The sequence below is a fragment of the Eucalyptus grandis genome, chromosome 9, assembly GCF_016545825.1.
Source record: "Eucalyptus grandis isolate ANBG69807.140 chromosome 9, ASM1654582v1, whole genome shotgun sequence".
NCBI lineage: Eukaryota > Viridiplantae > Streptophyta > Magnoliopsida > Myrtales > Myrtaceae > Eucalyptus > Eucalyptus grandis.
Window position 1 is genome coordinate 25212013 of NC_052620.1, and position 18353 is coordinate 25230365.

The 18353-nt window shown below is 42.0% G+C and overlaps 3 protein-coding genes across 6 annotated transcripts; all 3 read right to left on the minus strand.

Annotated features, from left to right (window-relative positions):
• Positions 1-193: 193 nt before the first annotated feature.
• Positions 194-5032, minus strand: LOC104418725. 3 transcript variants are annotated; one of them, XM_039301782.1, is made up of 6 exons: positions 4496-5032; positions 4342-4391; positions 1356-2636; positions 514-534; positions 384-434; positions 194-346 (listed from the first exon to the last, which is right to left on the minus strand). In XM_039301782.1, the coding sequence occupies exons 3-5, from the start codon at positions 2606-2608 to the stop codon at positions 392-394; spliced, it is 1317 nt and encodes a 438-aa protein (XP_039157716.1). In that variant the 5' UTR covers positions 2609-2636; positions 4342-4391; positions 4496-5032; the 3' UTR covers positions 194-346; positions 384-391. The 3 variants fall into 3 exon arrangements, with proteins under 3 accessions (XP_039157716.1, XP_010028456.1, XP_010028457.1); XM_010030154.3 differs by lacking the exons at positions 194-346; positions 384-434; positions 514-534 and having other exon boundaries at positions 738-2636; positions 4496-5029; XM_010030155.3 differs by lacking the exons at positions 194-346; positions 384-434; positions 514-534 and having other exon boundaries at positions 738-2639; positions 4496-5029.
• Positions 5033-7527: 2495 nt separating this feature from the next.
• On the minus strand, positions 7528-12048 carry LOC104418729 (ferric reduction oxidase 7, chloroplastic). The gene is made up of 9 exons (XM_010030159.3): positions 11430-12048; positions 11238-11331; positions 10944-11141; positions 10521-10755; positions 9587-9914; positions 9198-9474; positions 8687-8942; positions 8137-8575; positions 7528-8008 (listed from the first exon to the last, which is right to left on the minus strand). Exons 1-9 carry the CDS (start codon positions 11656-11658, stop codon positions 7839-7841), a joined length of 2226 nt encoding a protein of 741 aa, XP_010028461.2. The 5' UTR covers positions 11659-12048; the 3' UTR covers positions 7528-7838.
• Positions 12049-13512: 1464 nt separating this feature from the next.
• LOC104418727 (ferric reduction oxidase 7, chloroplastic) lies at positions 13513-17429 on the minus strand. Of its 2 annotated transcripts, XM_010030158.3 has the most exons (10): positions 17345-17429; positions 16968-17244; positions 16781-16874; positions 16483-16683; positions 16079-16313; positions 15475-15802; positions 15099-15366; positions 14567-14822; positions 14010-14454; positions 13513-13863 (listed from the first exon to the last, which is right to left on the minus strand). In XM_010030158.3, the coding sequence occupies exons 2-10, from the start codon at positions 17206-17208 to the stop codon at positions 13694-13696; spliced, it is 2238 nt and encodes a 745-aa protein (XP_010028460.1). In that variant the 5' UTR covers positions 17209-17244; positions 17345-17429; the 3' UTR covers positions 13513-13693. The 2 variants fall into 2 exon arrangements, with proteins under 2 accessions (XP_010028460.1, XP_010028459.1); XM_010030157.3 differs by lacking the exon at positions 17345-17429 and having other exon boundaries at positions 16968-17337.
• Positions 17430-18353: the final 924 nt, after the last annotated feature.

Consider the following 18353-nt stretch of genomic DNA (forward strand, 5'->3'; position numbering starts at 1 on the left):
TTTATGTCTAATCTCCTTAGCGTGGGGCCATGGCAACTACGACATCGCGTTCTAAAAGGGCACAAAGATAGTGCATTGGTGAGCCGAATCCCTGTGCTATAAAAGCATACATATTTTACACGTGTTGCAGGTTTCGTGTGGATATCCACTTTGAAGTTTGCAGGGCAATAATATTTGCAAATTTAAGCCAACCTGAATGAAAAAGCATCACTAACTTGCACAAATGTTAGCATGCAGTCTAAATCCCTCCCTCAGATCAAATTTACCATAAAAAGTGAAACTTGCCCATCTCTCTCCCCCCCTCTCTCTGTTCAGTAGAAACTAGAAAGTCGTCATTATCATGTCTTTTCAGGAACATAGAGAAACCCACATGCGTTAAAGCTATAATAAGCTAAAACGAAGAGCCAGCATAGCTGCTCTTTATATTCCTTGAGCGCGATGCCTTGTCACCTGCACAAACAGGAGATATCATTCCGTTAAAGAGAGTGATATCTTGCACGCCAAAGCCCTTGAGATCGCTGAAAATGATGTGCTTTCCCGGAGTTGAGTGCATTGCAAGCATCGCCAAACAAGCCCCGCCCGTAAAAACCATCCTGCCCTTACCCTGGAAATGTCACCTAAAACAGAGTCGCATTTCCAAAGGCACGCATCCACACGGGTCCTACCACATATGCCGTCTTCCATTCTTGAAGCAAAACACGACTCGCGCCACAGGAATATCATATTGCTCGATAATCTAAATGAAAATGCAACCTTCATTGACAGATTATTAGTCAAGGAGACAACACAGTAGAGCTTTGCATGGTGGTTCTAAAATGCAAACTTCGATCCATGCGGGACGCACGTTGAACAGAAAAAACAGGCGTGGTCCAAGCTCTTGTCGTCCTTTATGCAACTTTCGGATGACCCAAGGACCAAAAAGGAAAAATGAAAACAAAAGGAGGCTATTTCATGATCGTAAGCATGCTTCAATTAACTTAAAACTAATGTAGTTTACAAGAGTTTTGACAGGCATCTTGTTCTTCTAGCAACCAGCCGCCGCTAGGAATTTCCTCTTACTTATAGGTTCTTCATGCAAGGTCACCACATCCCCCAACTTTTTGAAAAGCTCCTCCAGCCCATCCACACCAAACTTTTGGTAATCCAGCGGTCTCTTATAACGTTGTTCGTATATTGCCTCGAAACAACCCAAGAAAATGCGACATGAATAGCTGACTAGAATCTCTTGCAGCTCATGCTTGAACTGCTCGAGACCTCGAGCATCGAGGTCACATGGAGAACCGCTTCTGTCGCTAGTCTTTCCTTGGACGCTCCTCTCTTCACATTCCAGTTGCTCTTCATCTGATAACTCGTCTGAAGAGCCGACACCCGCAATGGCATCAGTCTCTTCCTGAGGCCCTTTTCCTTTCTTATCTTTCTTTGTCAAAACCGTAGCAGGTGCACTGGGTCCCACCTTCCAGTTGCGGAGATAGACAAACTTCTTTTGGCCTTTTCCCTCCACAGCAATTACGTCATTCATCTTCTTGAAAAGATTCACAAGCTTATATACACCATATTCTGACACATAGAGAGGCCTACCAAAAGCCTTTTGATACTCCGCAGGCACACGGGTCAGAGGCAAACATCCTCCGGAAAGTTCTATCAACTTCACAAGCTGCCCTTTTAGTCCGTTCAGATCCCCAGGCTGTACCCACAAAGTCGGATCATTTTGATCAGCTAAAGAACTCGGTCCTCCAGCCATAACTTCATTCAAACCAGTTGGAAGGCTATGGGATCTTGATGTTGAAGCAAAAGAAGGCATTGCAAAGGTTGTGCTGTTGTACTCGGATAAGGACTGTGCTATTAATGAAAAGTCTCTTGAGTTGCAGTAGCTCTGTGAAATCCCCCTGTACACAATTGCTTCCTCCTCATTAGTACAGTCCTGGTTTTCGGTGATGTGACACCCCATGAAGTAGCCTGTGATGTCACAATGTCCTCCACGTGGGGCTGTTATAGTCTTGGCCGGGGGAACAAACCCTTCTCCACGTGCTACACTAGGCCAGTCCCACACAAACTTACCAGCATTACTGAGAGCAGAAGAAACACCTACATTAGAAGGAATAACAAGGACTATGGTGTATCCACGTTGCCCGAGTATGTGGAGAGCAGGGGCAAAATCAACATCTCCAGAGATAAGCATTATAGAAGATGGTGGAGGATTGTCTAGTGCAAACAGGAACATGTCAACCAAGATAGCCTTATCAGCAGCATCTTTCCTCCCATTTGGAACATCGACGAGTTTTACACCAGTTCTTTGGCAGCCTTCTCTTAGACGCCTTGGGAAAGCATTGAAATCTCCATAGGCAGAGAACATCATGACAGCCCCATTAATTATGGGATGCACACGCAAAGCCATTCTTATATTACCAGCTACATCTTCAGGACGGACATCACTGGGAACAGGGCAATTCTCGATGTCCCAAAGGATAGCTACTGGACCATCAGAGCTACTCCGGTTTTGGCGACCCAGAGGAGGTTGAAGTGCCAAGTTAGCATCTGCCATATCTGCTCCCCTTTGTTCCAATGAACCAAAAGAGACCAGTGAATTCGATGAATTTGGATTAGCCATCAATTACCCCTTCTAAGATCAAATCATCCTGCTATTTTCAGAAAAGATATTAATTTTCAAAAGCCAGAAAAAGAATGTTATTAATATCCAATTACAGGTTATCTAGAATGGACAATTTGATACTGTTCATGTGATGGAGTATAGGGAAGAAATTGTCTAAAAACATTGCACTTATCAACTCAAAAGAATAGGTAACACTTGAAAGCATGAAACATGATCTTTAGGCAGTTTCACTACGATTTGAATTTCCCATCTTACAACTTAATAATCTTCCGATCCTAATTTTAAGCCAAAAAAGAGAGGCTGGCATAGAATGGATAGGTGTTCTGATGGACAACTTGATGGCGATTTCTCCTTTACATTGATCACAAATTGGTGAAAGAAGCGGAAGAAGAAAATACACACTAATCGGGGGCATGGGACTGCAGCTAGTCCTAAGATGGAAAGTTCCCTCATCAAAATAACAGTACCAATAACAAAAGATGAAGCAAATCACTCCAGTGGGAAACATATCAAAACTCATACAAACTCACAAAAATGCTTACTTTGAGGAGAACCCTGATAGGTACAGCTCATTTACCCATCTGCAATTTCCAAACTGAAGCTTCATTTAATTCTTACTATTGGTCCAATAAAGGGGCAGGAAGAGACTAGAGTGAGTTATTTGGATTTGGAATTAATTAAATTTCCACATCAGATATGACTTGATAACACACTAGCATAGACAATCGGATATAGATTCTCCCTGTAGATTGTTCCATATATAAGATAACAATTGAAGGAAAAACCACTACATTTTACGGACACAACTGTCAAGGAAAAAAGACTTGAGTACGTTGTTTCAGGAATCTTGTCTCACAAAATATTTTGTTAGGTCTTAAAAAAAGGACAGAGATCTCCTGTCCCAATAAGAAAAAACACTAGCATTCGCTTTAAGCCACTGAAATGTCAAGAAACCACCATTACCCATTACACATCATTACAAATTGTCACCGTAAGATCCTTCAAAGGACAAATACAAGAATTAAAAGACATGGTCAACTATTTAAATCAACCAGACACTGGAAGAGGGAAGAAAAAAGAGAAGGGGGGGGGAGATGATGAGCCATCTACTCTCCAACGCAGCTCACCAAACCACAGATATCCTGGGCTTCCTCCGTTTATAGAGATAACATGTTATGTGACTGTAGGTAGTAATATTCAGATCTAAATGCTACACCTCAATTAGGGAAATCTGATCAAAACCATTCAGTGGCAAGTCCCAGTCAGAGATGAAGAAGAACATCAGAGATTAGGGAACCTTTTACACAGCACTAAACTGATATCTCAAAACTCATCTACTCTCACAGTATGTGCCCCTATCATTTTAGAGCCAGCAGTAACAAAAGGTAGGATTTAAACTACAAAAACTGCAGCAGCATCCAATAATTAGCATAGGCTTAACTCCTTTCCCCATTTAAGAAGGCAGAATTTATCCCGACAATAAGCATTATATCCTCAGTTAAAGATTGAAAGCAAATGTCCGGCATCCCTTACATCAAGCTGCATCCTATATGGGAATAAGATAAGCTAAAGAAACCTAATTTGCCTCAACATGGGAAGAACCCTTCTCAGCAACTAACCAAGTATGCCGGGAAGATAAAAGCAACGGGCAACACCTCAGACACCCACAACAAGCACGAGACGGATCGTTTGCATTGAACCAACCACAACCGGCAAGAGAAAGCAATTACCTCATGGCGACACCCTGATCATCCGCGCAGCTCCTATGGGGAAAGCATCCCTGAAATCGGAATCGCCGAACAACTAAATACCCATCACACGAAACACAAACTCAAACTCAAATCAACTACTGAAACTAAACCGCCAAGACGAGATCACGCCTACCCAGAACGCAAAAAGGAATCTTTCGAGATGGGGACCGAATTTCCCGGCGAGAAAGAGAAGGAAAACCCGGGCGCAAAGGAAGCTCTTTTCGATTCCTTCTCCGCTCAAAAAGTTAAGGGCTCGTCCCCGTTTTTCTCCCTTCTTCTTTCTTCTGAAAAAGCTGAGCTTTTCGACGACGGGACGGGGGTGGGGGGTGAGGGAGGACTGGAACAAGGACTTCCACTGCTGAATCAGTGGGCAAAATTCCAGCTTCTGGGCAGCGCGTGGTGGGTAAGGGGAGGAACCGACTGACTACGGAGGAGCGCGTAGATTCATCCGGCGGCCATCCTCTGGAGTGGGCGTGGCGCTTCCAAACCGACTCCGGGGCGTCTGATCAAAAAGAGGTGTTGGGCGGTGGGAACATCAGGGCTCCTGGAGCCGCTTGATCTTGGAGGAAGACAAAGGGATCGGGAGAGTGGGGCCCGCTTGCTTGACCTTTGAAGACGCCACGAGTTCTGATCCGCTCTGGGAAAATTGCACCTAATTCATTGATTTTCTTCGACGACGGGTAACGCCACTCTTTAGTCTTTTGTCCCCCCTTTAAGTACATGAAGGAGACCCCGACTTCTTCCAGGAAATTTCCAAAATAAAGATACGAAATAGTTTCATTCTCCCAAATAAAAAATTTAAAACCAAACCTTATTTTAAATAAAATATGATATAAAACTTGAAGTGATCATATTAGTTCCAAAAAAGGATCTAAGTGGTAATGATCCTTCAAATAAAAAAAAATAGAAAATTTCCTTCCACATCCCATGGATTTAAGTCATTCGTTGAGATTAACATAAATATTTCGGGCATTTATTTGAAATAAGGTCACTTCAAACTCTTATTTAAAAAAATAAAGACACTTCATATTCTTATTTGAAATAATGTCCATTTTGAATTTTTATTTGAAAAAATGAGGGTATTTTATGTCCTTATTTAAAATTTTCATTTTCTTCTATTTGGGGGAGAAGAAGAAGAAAATTTTCTCTAGTGGGTTCTAGACGGCAACGCCATTGCTAATTCCCATTTTTGGTAATGGGTTTGTCGGCCATCGTCCATAATTGGGTGATGTCCGTCCCTAGCTTGTAGGTGGCATCAAGCGATCGGCAATCCCCTGTGGCTAATTGAGTTTAGTGGGACGACTGCTTTTTGAGATTTAGAGATGGATTCTAGCCGTCGTATGCTGTGCTCTTTCTCAGTAGTGATGGCTGAATTGATATAAACAAAGGTCATCAAACACATTAAAATATCCAAAATCTACATGCGTGAAATTATCTGAAAATCTTGAACGGATTATCTTAATCAAGATTTCTGAAATCGTACACCTGTCCAATTAGTGAATGCTTTTAGGTGTTCTGTGTATATTAATGTCCGAAAGAAGACAAGTTTCCCAAATAAACTAGATCCCACTTGTGAAATCATACACCCAATTAGTGGATACTTTTAGGTGGTCTTTCTCCTCCCCTGGCCAGGCCTCCCACTTGCAACACTGTTCAAAATTCAACATCCCCTTGCAACTCATAGTTCATCTGTTCAAGTGGTTGGCTCCTTTGGCCCTTTGTCCAAGCGACCCGCCTCACGGTCACGTTTTATGTCTACTGCACAATGCTCTTGTGACCTCAAAGAACACATACTTTCGGTCATCGTCCCCACAATTGGGCAAAAGCGAACAGGGTTGGCCTCTTTGATTCCTAGAGGTTGTAGTTTCAGCATTGGTGACTATGGGCATGTTTGATAATCATTCGTTCGAAAACAATTTTTAATCATAAATAATTTATTTTGATTCTATTTTCGAGAATAATTTATGAGCAAAAATACGTTTGGTAATTGCACAAAATTTTTTATTCTAGAATAGAAAAATAACATAAATGGGTTTGGTAATTACATAAATTTTTTATTCTAATTCTTTTTCATTTACCTTTTTAGATGAGTGTAAATTTGATATTGAATTCTCATGGACCACTCACCGATATAATTATCTTCTTATGAGTGAATAAATAATATTTTATTTTATTATGTTTTCAATTTCAAAAGAATTCGAATTTAGAATTCTATTCCATTCTAAAATTTTATCAAATCATAGAAATTCTATTGATTAATTATATTTATACTAAGTAATAAAATATTAACTAATCAAATTTATTATATAGTAAATAATAAACTATAGTATAAACTATAAATTAAAGTACTAAATAATAAATTAAAATACAAAATTAAATATGTATTATATATATAGCAAAATTTCAATTCCTACTTCAAATCACTTTTTACTTTTTAAATAATTTTATTATTTTTCCTTTTTTTTTTTCATTTATTCTCCCTTTCTTCTTCTTCAAGGTGGTCGGTCGCCGGCCTTGGGATGACTGGTGACCGGCCAAACAAGGGCCGACAACCTCACCGGAGCGTCACTGGCTCTCGGCGAGACCATGCCTCATCATCCGAGCCGTTACTCGACCGAGCCTTGGCTAGGCAAGTTGCTTCACTCAGATCTAGCGAGGCCGAGCTTGCCCAGTCATCGGCGGGACTCAATCTCACCCAGCCATGATTGGGCTGAGCCTCTGACGAGCTCGCCGACGACTGGCGGCGGTGGGTGGCGATGGCGGCATATAGCAATGGTAGCGGCAGCAGCACTTGGAGAACAAGAGAGAGGAAAGAAGAACAAAAAGAAAGAGGGGGAAAAAGACAAAATAGGTAGACTTGATTCTAGAATTGTTCCCGGGAACAAAAGATCAATTTTTTTTTTTAATTATTGATTATACTCCAAATCTGTTCTTGGGAACAAAAATTTCACAAAAAGCGATTTTATTCCAAGACTACTCCCGAAAATAAAAGAATAGAAATAAACATTGTTTGGCTAGTTTCCAAACAGGCCCTTTGTCAATCATTTGGTGAAGTGAATGATCCAATTGAGATGACCCAGTAATCTTGGTTTGGCATTGCCATTGAAGACTACACTGCCAGAAGTGAATGATTGACCGTTCAAATGCATTTATCAGAATGTGCCAGATTTAACTAAACATGTCCATTGAAGGTGAATTTCCATAGGCTAAAAGCACTATTATACATAATCAGCACTTTAGGGGAACAATATCCATCAATATACATCTGGGTGTGCCTCACATATTAGATCCAGAGCACACTATTCATCTACCTAGGTGACGGAATACCGCCTTATTTGACATCACAGTGATATCTGATCCTATATGATTAGTATTATATTCACAATATATTGCATCAGTAGTGTAGGCTTATCAATGCTTCTAATTGGATCTTCCAAGTTTGGCACAGGTGCAACTGAAGAGCGATAGCAAAGTAGCTACAGATCGAAACTATGGCTGTTGAAATGGAAGACTGGCTGAAGTGACCCCCTCCTTAAGTTCTGCGACCTGCATTCTCTGGCAACACTCGACTGAAGAGTCTCAGGACCACACACGATTATGCCGATGTCAACATTGCCCCAGCGCTCGGACACAGACGTAAAAATTTCTGCGCAGAGTCGCACAAAGAAATCAATACAAGGGATTCACATTGTTCCCCCGCATAACACCAACAAAGGTCACTCAACTTAAAACAACCAAAGAATATTATTTATGGAATGACATGGCAAAGAGTACCTTCAAAGTTCGGTCTAGCGCCATAATACATTCTCCTCGAAATAGCATGATCTTTTGGGACTAAGTTGTCCTGCGCCATATTAACACTGGCACTGTGCTGCAACACGTCATCCTTCCTGCCATCTGCAGCTTCTTCCGCATTTAGAATTCTTTTTTCCCAGAGATGCCACAGATAGATGACAGGGCCTCCAAATATAATTACACTGGCAATCATGCATCCTACAAACAAGAGGCCTTTATACCACCATGAGACTATGTTCATAGGGTTTATGTAGAAGATGTCCAGCAGGGCCATCAATATGGCAAAGCCGACCACGGACAAGATAACATAAACCCCAGACCACACACGGTTTCCGGTGCCAACTAGAACAGACATGTGGCTTCCCTTGGATGGAGGAGATACGGAAGAGCTAATGCCCTTGTAAAATTTACCTTCTTCCTGCATAATAATAATACTCAGTACTGCATGATTTAAAAAATTGAAAAGCACTAGCAGAGAAGTTAACTGATCTGAGGCAAGTTGTATGTCAAAGACCCAAATGAAATTTACCAGAGGAGGATCTGATTCCCGAGTGACATAAACATAGGCTTCAAGATTTAGTTTCTCGGAAAAGTTAGGGCAGATCGACTCCGCATCGAGAGTGAAAAGTATAGGGAGCTCATCTGACTTTTTGATGGCCCAAATGACTAATACATTCTTGGGGAGGCATGGTTTTCCTTCCTTTGTAAGATGAAGTATATCACTCAAGATAGCCAAAAAGGGGGATATCCCAATGCCTCCAGCGACTAGGATGAGGTTTTCGTATCTACCAGAGAAAATACTCAAGTAAGACAAGATGGAAAAAATTCAAATCAGCAAGCTTTTACCAATGAGATCAAACTGAACGAACTTAAGATACTTCCTAACTTTGGAGAAGTAATCAGAGTCAGAATGGTATTCTTTCAAACTGAGAGTGGTCAAAATCCATGTAGTTTTACTCATCACTACCGGCATGCTTCACGCATTATTATTCTTTCACCGTCAAGTATGAAAAATGGACTAGCAAAATCTTAGCTCGTACGTCAGATGGTAAGGTAATTCATGCCCGTAAGGCCCTTCAACAGAGGCTGTAATGTTGGAACAAAATTGGTTGAGTAGTTCTTTTTCTCCTTCAGCACTAGACTTGTCCGATACATTGCTCCTCAATTTTGCTGTCCATTCCCCTAAGACCTTTATGAGGACAGAGACATGATTCTTCCCAGCCAAAGGACTAGAAGAAACGCTGAAAGGATGCCATTGAAGCCAAGATAATTCCCTAATCTGAAGGAATATGAAACTCAGGGCATTGTACTGTAGATCTGTGATGAGATAGGAACAGTAATTTAGTTAATAGAACATTCTTGAAGAGGGTACAACCAACAGAACGTAATAACAATTGGCAAGATAAAAGAGCACAAGAACAATTATTACTTGCTGGCTTTGAAAAGACCAATTCTACAGTTCCACAAGGCAGACACATTGCTGAAATAACATCCACAGTCCTTCGTGATTGGCAGAATCTCAGAAACCGGTCAATCACAAAGAGGAAGATTCCTCCAGCAGCTATACTGAAAACAAAATCTCCAACGTGCAGAGCCAAAAAGATGACAAAGACAATGTAGAGTTGGTGCGTGTAGAAGAACAATTCAAATTGCTTCTTCCTCACTGGAGACAATGATGTCACCCACATCAGTAGACCAGCCAAAAGGCTGATAACCCCAGGTAGATTAGCAACACCATAATCTTTCCACTCCAGCATCTGAACAAAACACTTTTAGTCAGGAATATGAATTTCAGCATAATCAAGTTTGGTACATGTGAAAAGTTTCCAGGAAAAAGAGTTGCCATGGACCTGAATCACATAAGACATTTTCTAAAAGCTAGAGAATGTTTGCGCTAACATTCCCATATCTTGTTGAGATGATGCGTAACTTCTTAAACAGGATATCGAATGCAAAGCTGGAGCCTTGCCCATTCATTAGAGGAAAGGTACAGAAGCTACAATACTTGGAAAGTATCTTGTAGCTACAAAAGTTAAGCAGTAGATTTAGCAAGATTTTAAGATTGGGGAACATTGATATCAGATCACAATCTTTACTTTTCATGTCATTTTAAGATTTAATATGATCTGCAGAGTAATTGGCCCTGTCATTCTGGACCTGGTCCCTTCAATTATTGAGTTGCAGAAACCATATCTATTGTTTTAAAATCAGTTGTTGTTCAATATGTCAAGCTACCATGCTTGAGGGCTTCTTTCAATATACTGAACTGAGAATGACATGAAAGTAAAGCTAACTAAGGAAAACTGAAAAACAAGAAAAAGGAACAGTCAGGCATTTAGCAAAAGTGCAGTATGAGGGCTCACTTCATGTAGCAGGCGACCTTGCAGACCCCATGCGATTAAGTAGAATAGCCCATGGAGGGTGAAGACAAACATTGTGAGATGTCCAAGCCAGACATGATATCGAGTTGCTTGCTCAAACGGGACGTCAATGATACTGAGAAGAACAGATCCTCTAGTAATCGGAAGGAAGAGAAACGCCAAGAAGTACAGTCCAATGGAACCAAAACGAAGTCCAGAAAGTTCCAGCATCACTATGCTGCAAAGAATGATGAAATACTCAGTGGAAAGGCTTTTGTTAGAAGAATCAAAAAGCTGCATACAATAATTATAGTTAAGATCTTGATGCATAAATTCAAATGATACACTGGCCTCAGTTCATTTAAGCTTCAATTTAGGTCAATGGGGAAAGCCTGATCATGAATTAGAGTGAAGAAAGAGTAATACCCTTTCAATTCAGAAGGTACTTGGAGCTCGGGTAACAAGTTGAGATTCTGCAGGGTATAACCATAAACAGCCCAGAAGAAAAACACAACAAATAAGCAAATCCCGATAAACTCAGCTGCTGAGACTACTCCAAATGGTCCATCAACCAGGATGGGAAACGTCCGTAATCGAAACCTTGGGTATTTGCTAGTCTTCTTCCTGTGATCTCAAGTTCAGTGGCAGCGAGAAATCAAATTTGCACGACAAAAATGCACAGACAACCAAAACAATGACTGGAGGTTTGATTCAACATACAATTGGAGCTCTTTCTCCCCAGCAATGATCAGACTTGCTATGGCAAGAAATGCAACAGCTAGAATTGGGCCGCTGTATACCAAGAATAAGCTTCCTGCAGGGTTTTAACTGTCTCAGGGCTTAAGTGCCAATATAAGGGGACAATGACTGCTAACTATATGAAGACAGGGTGAGGGAGAGCAAAAGCTGAACCTGAAAAGCCATATATGCTTCCACTGGCTGCTCTAGTCCAATTTCTTGTAAACTTCTCAGCGGACTCCGAGGGGGAAGCAAATATGATCGCAACCCAGAAAATGAAGAGGAGCCACATCGCGATGTTAAGAACCCATTTGACGAATGCAGAGGGCGCGAAACGAGGTGGGTTCTTGACATCGGCATGGTTGAGCAGCAGAGGCTCATGAGCAGAGTGCGTCTTAGCCATGTGAAGAGATATGAGGGATGGAGGGAATTCTGAAGCAGCCTAGGCTAAAACCATAGATATATATAATCTCACGGGGAATTCGAGGACACCTCCAAGTCCAAATTATGTGGAACCAAACAAGATTAAGCAGTTTGGCTCGGCATACATCAGTTAGGAGAATTCAAACCACTCACATCACAATCTTAGCATCGCCTCCCAGAAGAAACCATATCCCGTTGCAATGCACACCGATTGAGCTGCTGGCGTCGTCTTCCCCTCGGCATTCTGTGGCCGAGACAATGGACACCAGGATTCTTGATACATGAAGGAGAGGACATATCAGTCATCGCTCGACCCGGACTGGGTGCATTTTGTCTCTAGCAGCGAAGCTGAGAAAAGATCTTCTATTTGCCTTGCCTCTTTTGATCTACCATGGTACGATGAAGAAGTGAACAACGAAACCAGGTCCACAAAAAATGGGAATAGGACAGGGCAATTACTGGTTGGTTGGGGGTGGTCCCATCCCGGAAGAATCATCCTACGAAGAAGCGATCAGGTCCACTCAACAACATGCGTACCCAAGTATTTGCGTTGTCACGTCGTCCGTCTCCATATGATCAGCTACGTGGGCGGGTAATATTTACAGAAGTGCCCGCTCGCTCGAGCGATAGAGAGCTTGACACATACGACCTAGCAGCACCTGCGGTCTTTGAAGCCGACGATGAGCTTGAATTGGACGCTTCTTCATACATTTGACGTGATTAAAGATGCGATCTTTGGCTTTACTACTCAAGAAAGAAAAGAACTTGATTGACCCATTGAGCAGAAAAAGATACTAATTCGATTTCTCGAAAGATTTGAAAAAGGTTGTATACGATTCCGAATGAGTTTAAGCTACAAGGAGCTCCATTGAAGCTGAATTCCCAGTAATATCATTAAAATGATTATGAAAAACAAGAGGGTACTCCTAGCAAAAATAGCAGAGAGAGAATCTGGGCTCGTCTGGGCTCAAGGAAAGCACTCTTGTTCCTTTTCGGTCGCAAAGTTTAGAGATTTTTCTTTTTCTGGGATTTCGACGAGGCGTGTAGATTGGACAACCATGTTGTCGTCTGATTCTTGGTTATTGTCGGTGTCCTTGATTTGATCATATGCGTGGGTTGCGGAGTATCGGGAGTGCTTTACGTAACAGGAATCGCGAAGTTGGTGTGAACTTTCTATACCTTGAACAAGAGATGCGTCTCATGGAGAAACTGATCCACTTCGAAACATATTTCCCTCATCTTTACCTCAATTTGTGTATTCAATGGTCATGATCGTTGTTAGATTTGTGCACGCGAAGGTTATGGCCTATGAGACTGATCGGTTCCCGGTCTGGCTCCCAAATTCTAAGACTAAGAACCGGACCGACCGACTAGTCCGGTCCGGTCCGGTGGAACCGGTAATTTGTTATTTGAGGACCAAAAAAAAAAAATTATGAAAATGCTCTCCTAATTTTTAAAACTTGCAATGCCCAGCTTTTAAAGTCTCGAGCTTTGATTTTTTCAGTGGATCTTCACTTCTTCTCAGCTTGTGTTCATTGGAAAAGGAAGGTAAAGCATAAAGCAAAAACTAAAAGGGGAAGGTAAAACAAAAGGAGGGGAAAGCAAAACCTAAAATGTAAAAAGGGCAAAGGGTTTTTTCTCAATTTTTATTTTTTTAAATATATTAGCCAAAATCAGCTCGGCCTGGTCTAGTCGGTTCGATTCTCATCTTGGAACTAGGAACCGGACCGCCCTCTTCGAGAATCGCCCAAAATCGATTGGTCCGATCTGGTCCAGGCGGTTCTTGTTGCACACCCCTAATAGCCTATGGAAAACTCTTATCAATGGAAAAAAAAAAAAAAAGTTGATTGAATACCACGTAATGTGACAGTTATGATGACGTTGGATCCAATATAGTCAGGATGACATTCATCGTCTGCAGTACCTTGCATTACTAGCATAGGCTTTTATCGATCCTCCCGATTGTATCTGCCGAGTTTGGCACGGGCGAGGTAGAAGAGATGTAACAAAGTCAACTACAGATCAAAACTATGGCTGTTGAAATGGAAGACTGGGCCAAGCGACCCCCTCCTCAAGTTCTGCGACCTGCATTGTTTGGCAACACTCGACTGAAGAGTCATGGGACCGCACACGATCACGCCGATATCAACATTGCCCCAGCGCTCGGACACTGATTTAAAGATTTCTGCAGAGTCATACGAAATATGTTAATGCAGGGGATCCCATTGGTCCAGCATAAGTATCAACAGTACTCGATTCTTTAACTACTGATGAGATCACTCGACTAGAAACAAGCAAAGAACATCTCCCGAATGACATGGCAAAGAATACCTTCAAAGTTCGGTCTAGCTCCGTAATGTATACTCCTCGAAACAGAGCGATATTCTGGGGCGAAGTTGTCCTGCATTATGTTTGTGTGGGCACTCTCACTCTGCTGCGGCCTGTTGTCCTTCTCAGCATCCTCAGCTTCCTCTGCAGCAAGAACTGTTTTTTCCAGGCGATGCCAAAAATAGATGACAGGGCCTCCAAATAGGATTACACTGGCAAGCATGCACACTACAAACAGGAGGCCTCTGTACCACCAAGTGACTATGTTCAAAGGATTTATGTAGAAGATGTCCAGCAGGGCCATCAATACAGCAAACCCGATCACGGATGAGATGACATAAAGTCCAGACCAAATACTGTTTCCCGTGCCAACTAGAACGGACATGCCTCTTCCCCTTAATAGAGAAGACACGGAACAGGTAAAGCCCTCGCTGTTGTTACCTTCCTCCTGCATCATAACCACACTTAGCTCTATCAGATTGTAAAATTAAACTGGAATAGTAGAGAAAACTTCACTGGTCTGAGGTAAATTGTGTGTCGAAGGCACAAGTCAAATTTACCAATGGAGGATCTGATTCCCGAGTGACATAAACACAAACTTCAAGATTAAGTCTATCTGAAAGGTTAGGGCAGATCAAGTCCATATCCACAGTGGAAAGTAGATGAAGCTCATCGGACTTTTTGATGGCCCAAATGACAATGACATTCTTTGGTAAGCATGGTTTCCCTTGCTTTTTGAGATGGAGCATGTCACCCAAGATGGCCAAAAAGGGAGCGATCCCACTGCCACCGGCTACTAGAATGAGGTTTTCATATCTACCAGAGAAAATTGTTCAAGTAAGAATCTGCTGAAAAGCGGGTGAAAATAGCCATAAAGTGATGAATCTGTGGTCTCGATGGTGAAAAATCAAACTGAATTGGCACAAACTTTAGATACTTATTTCGAAACACTCATTAAGGTTTGAATATGTTACTTCAGACGAGAAGGGTCCAAATTTGCCTAGTTTTACTCATCACTAGTAGTATGATTCATGCTCTACTGCTTCTTGCCATCGTTACGGAAGACGTGTCCAGCCAAATAATAACACGTACGTCAGATGGTAAGGTGATTCATGCCCATAAGGGCCTTCTATAGAGGCCTTTATTTTGGAACAAGATTGGTTGGGCAGTGCTCTTTCTCCTTCTTCACCGGATACATTGCTCTTCAATTTGTCTGTCCATTCCCCTACGGCCTTCATGAGAACGGAGATACGGTTATCCCCTGCCAAAGGACTGGAAGAAACACTGAAAGGATGCCATTGAAGCCAGGACAATTCCCTGATCTGAAGGAAGATGAAGCTCAGTGCATTGTACCTCAGATCTGCATTGCCAGCGGAAAGCAACTAATATACTTGATTTCTGGAAAGGGTGTACAAGCAATTTATGATAGATCCACAGATGAATGAAAGAAAACTCGAATTATTAGTACTTGCTGGCTTTGAGAAGACCAACTCTGCAGTTCCACAAGGGAGGCACGTCACAGAAATTACGTCGACAGTCCTTCGTGATTGGCAGAATCTCAGAAACCGGTCGATAATGAAGAGGAAGATTCCTCCAGCAGCTATACTAAATATAAAATCTCCAACGTGCAAAGCCAAAAAGAGTACAAAGACAGCATAGAGTTGGTGTGTGTAGAAGAATAATTCGAACTGTTTCTTCCTCACTGGAGGCATTGATGTCACCCACATCAGCAGACCAGCCGAAATAGTGATGACACCAGGTAGATTGGAAATACCATCATCCGTCCACTCCACTATCTGAATAAAACATTGTCATTCGTGAATCAAGAACTTCAGCATAACCAAGTGCGGCTACATGTCTACATTGTGCAAATTCCCAAGAGATATTTTATTGGAGCTATAGATTGTTTGCGCATGCATTCTCATCTCGCGTTCTGTCATGACTTGCAAAGATGGTGCTTAACTTCTTAAACAGGAAACCAAAGGAATGATAAAGATGTAGCTGACTGGAGAGGGGAAAAGAAGAAGAAGAAAGATAACTAGTTCAGCGAAAGCATGAGTTCTGGGGCGTACTTTATCTAGCAGAACACCTTGCATCACCCATATAATTATGTAGCATAGCCCGTGGAGAGTGATGAAGCACATTGCGAGATGTCCGAGCCAGATATGATACCGGGTTGCTTGCTCAAAGGGGATGTCTATGATACGAAGAAGAACAGATCCCCTAGTAATTGGGAGGAAGAGAAACGCCAAGCAGTACATCACGATGGAACCAAGGTGGAGTCCTGAACGTTCCAAGATCTCCAACCTGCAGAAAACGATCAAATACATAGCGGAATGGCCTTGTTTAATAAGAATCGAAAAGATGCATGCCCCAATAACTCATTTACACTCGAGATTCTGGACACATGCAGTCAAATGATAGACCGGCCATCTATTTAATCCTCGATGGAAAAAACTAAGTGAATTAACATTACCATTTACCGTTGGAAGGTGCTTGGAGCCCCTCCCATAAATGGTCAAGAATGTCTGTGGCGTAAGCACACACAACCCACAAAGCAAACAAAACAAAGAGGCAAATCCCAACGAACTCAGCTGCCGAGACTACTCCGAGTGGTCCACCAACCAGGACAGGAAATGTCCGCATTCGGAACCTTGGTCGTTTGCTAGACTTGTACCTGACATCTCATGTTCCCTAGCAATGAGATATTGAATTTCTGTACAAAAAAAGAATGCAGCAACAAAAAGGTACAAGGATTGAAGGTTTGACATTACCATTGGAGCTCCTTCTCTCCGGCAACGTTGAGACTTACTATGGCAAGAACTGCGATGAGGAGAACCGGACCGCTGAACACCAAGAATATGCTCCCTGCAGGGGGTTTTTTAAGAGCCAAACATGAGGCGATAATGTTTGCTAGTAGGCCAAGTTCAAGATCCACGAAAAATCATCAGAAAGATTAACCTGTGATCCCGTAAATGCTCCCGCTGGCTACTTTAGTCCAATTCTCGAGGTACATATTCCCGGCAGAGTCCAAGGGGGATATGAGCATAACCACGACCCAGAAGCCAAAGACAAGCCACATTGCGATGCCGAGAACCGGTCTGAAGAATGCGGCAAAGGTGGAACGAGATGGCTTCTCGTTCTGGCCATCGGCAAGGCTTGGCAGCAGAGGTTCATCAGGATAGTGCTGCGCATTGGCCATCGGAAGTGATGAAGATGGAGGGTACTCTTGAGCAGCCTAAGTAGACAAATACATAGGTATTCACAGAGAACAGATGAGTGACCCTCCAAATGTTAGAAAATGAAGCAAGTGATCGTCTAAAATAGAATAAGCCAACCACATCCAGAGCGAAGCCACTTGAATCCGAGACGTGGGTTGTAACTGGCTAGAATAAAATATTCTCTTAACCTCGTTTAGGAATCACAGTTGTTAATCACAAAAATGTAGCTACCTAAATCACAGTTGGAAAAAGCGCTCTCTATCTGCACGTCAAGTCAATTTGCCTCTGAACTCTTCGTTCGACAAATCACTACCATGACTTATCCATCTATTCGGTCAACATACGAATTATCGTTGGATGTCCAGGCAAACTCAGAAGAAACTGAGAAGCTACGGTGGTCTGGTGCATTTCTGGCAGCGTCATCGTGCTCAAAAAGTCAGCTAACGGCCACCTGCATATGACGACCGTGGACGTTAACAACGACAGCGTGAGTATCGAGGGCCAGCAGTCTTGAAGAACAAAGTATGGTCGGATGTGGCTGGGAAGATTTGTTCTGATTGGTAGATCCACTTTTGATTAGTGGATTGCTTTATGAGTTTGTTGCTCCTTTTCTGGGTAGTCTGTGGTTTTGATGTTATATAATGAGCACATTTTTCAGGGATATGATTTTATAAAAATAAAACTTATATTTAGATATTGACACATTTTGTGACATCCCAAATTTTCAATCCTGTCTTCTACCGAATAAATCAGGCATTTCATTGACGCGTCTATATGGTTATTCTCGAACCGATCACTCTCGAGATAACTAGACTAGCTGGGAAAATTATTAAGGAATTTTAAGGCAATAGATTTGAGAACTCGATCGAAATCGAACTGACCGTGTCCATTTTTAGAGGTCACTACAAAGCACGTTAAAAATCGATTTGAAATCGAGATAGACGGATCGATAGAGATATGTGACTAATCGTGGGTGACACCACCGAATTAGAAAATTCTCGTCGTAGACACTAGGCGATTTTCTTATTGTTTTGGTACCCTGTGTCCGTATTTGGATCATCGAGATTTTCACGATAAGCGAGAGTTGCCAATGAGTCGAGTGGGTTCATAGTGGTTCGAAGAAAAT

What these genes read in the sequence shown, in the direction of transcription:
- LOC104418725 (XM_010030154.3), bottom strand. Translation starts at nt 2,608, where the DNA reads ATGGCTAATCCAAATTCATCGAATTCACTGGTCTCTTTTGGTTCATTG.
- LOC104418729 (XM_010030159.3), bottom strand. Translation starts at nt 11,658, where the DNA reads ATGGCTAAGACGCACTCTGCTCATGAGCCTCTGCTGCTCAACCATGCC. An exon ending in GGGGAGAAAGAGCTCCAATT is followed by an intron (nt 11,142 to 11,237) that starts GTATGTTGAATC and finishes TTGAGATCACAG; the next exon opens with GAAGAAGACTAGCAAATACC. An exon ending in GGGAATCAGATCCTCCTCTG is followed by an intron (nt 8,576 to 8,686) that starts GTAAATTTCATT and finishes ATTATTATGCAG; the next exon opens with GAAGAAGGTAAATTTTACAA.
- LOC104418727 (XM_010030158.3), bottom strand. Translation starts at nt 17,208, where the DNA reads ATGGCCAATGCGCAGCACTATCCTGATGAACCTCTGCTGCCAAGCCTT. An exon ending in GAGCATTTACGGGATCACAG is followed by an intron (nt 16,875 to 16,967) that starts GTTAATCTTTCT and finishes AACCCCCTGCAG; the next exon opens with GGAGCATATTCTTGGTGTTC. An exon ending in GAATCACCTTACCATCTGAC is followed by an intron (nt 14,823 to 15,098) that starts GTACGTGTTATT and finishes TTTCTCTGGTAG; the next exon opens with ATATGAAAACCTCATTCTAG.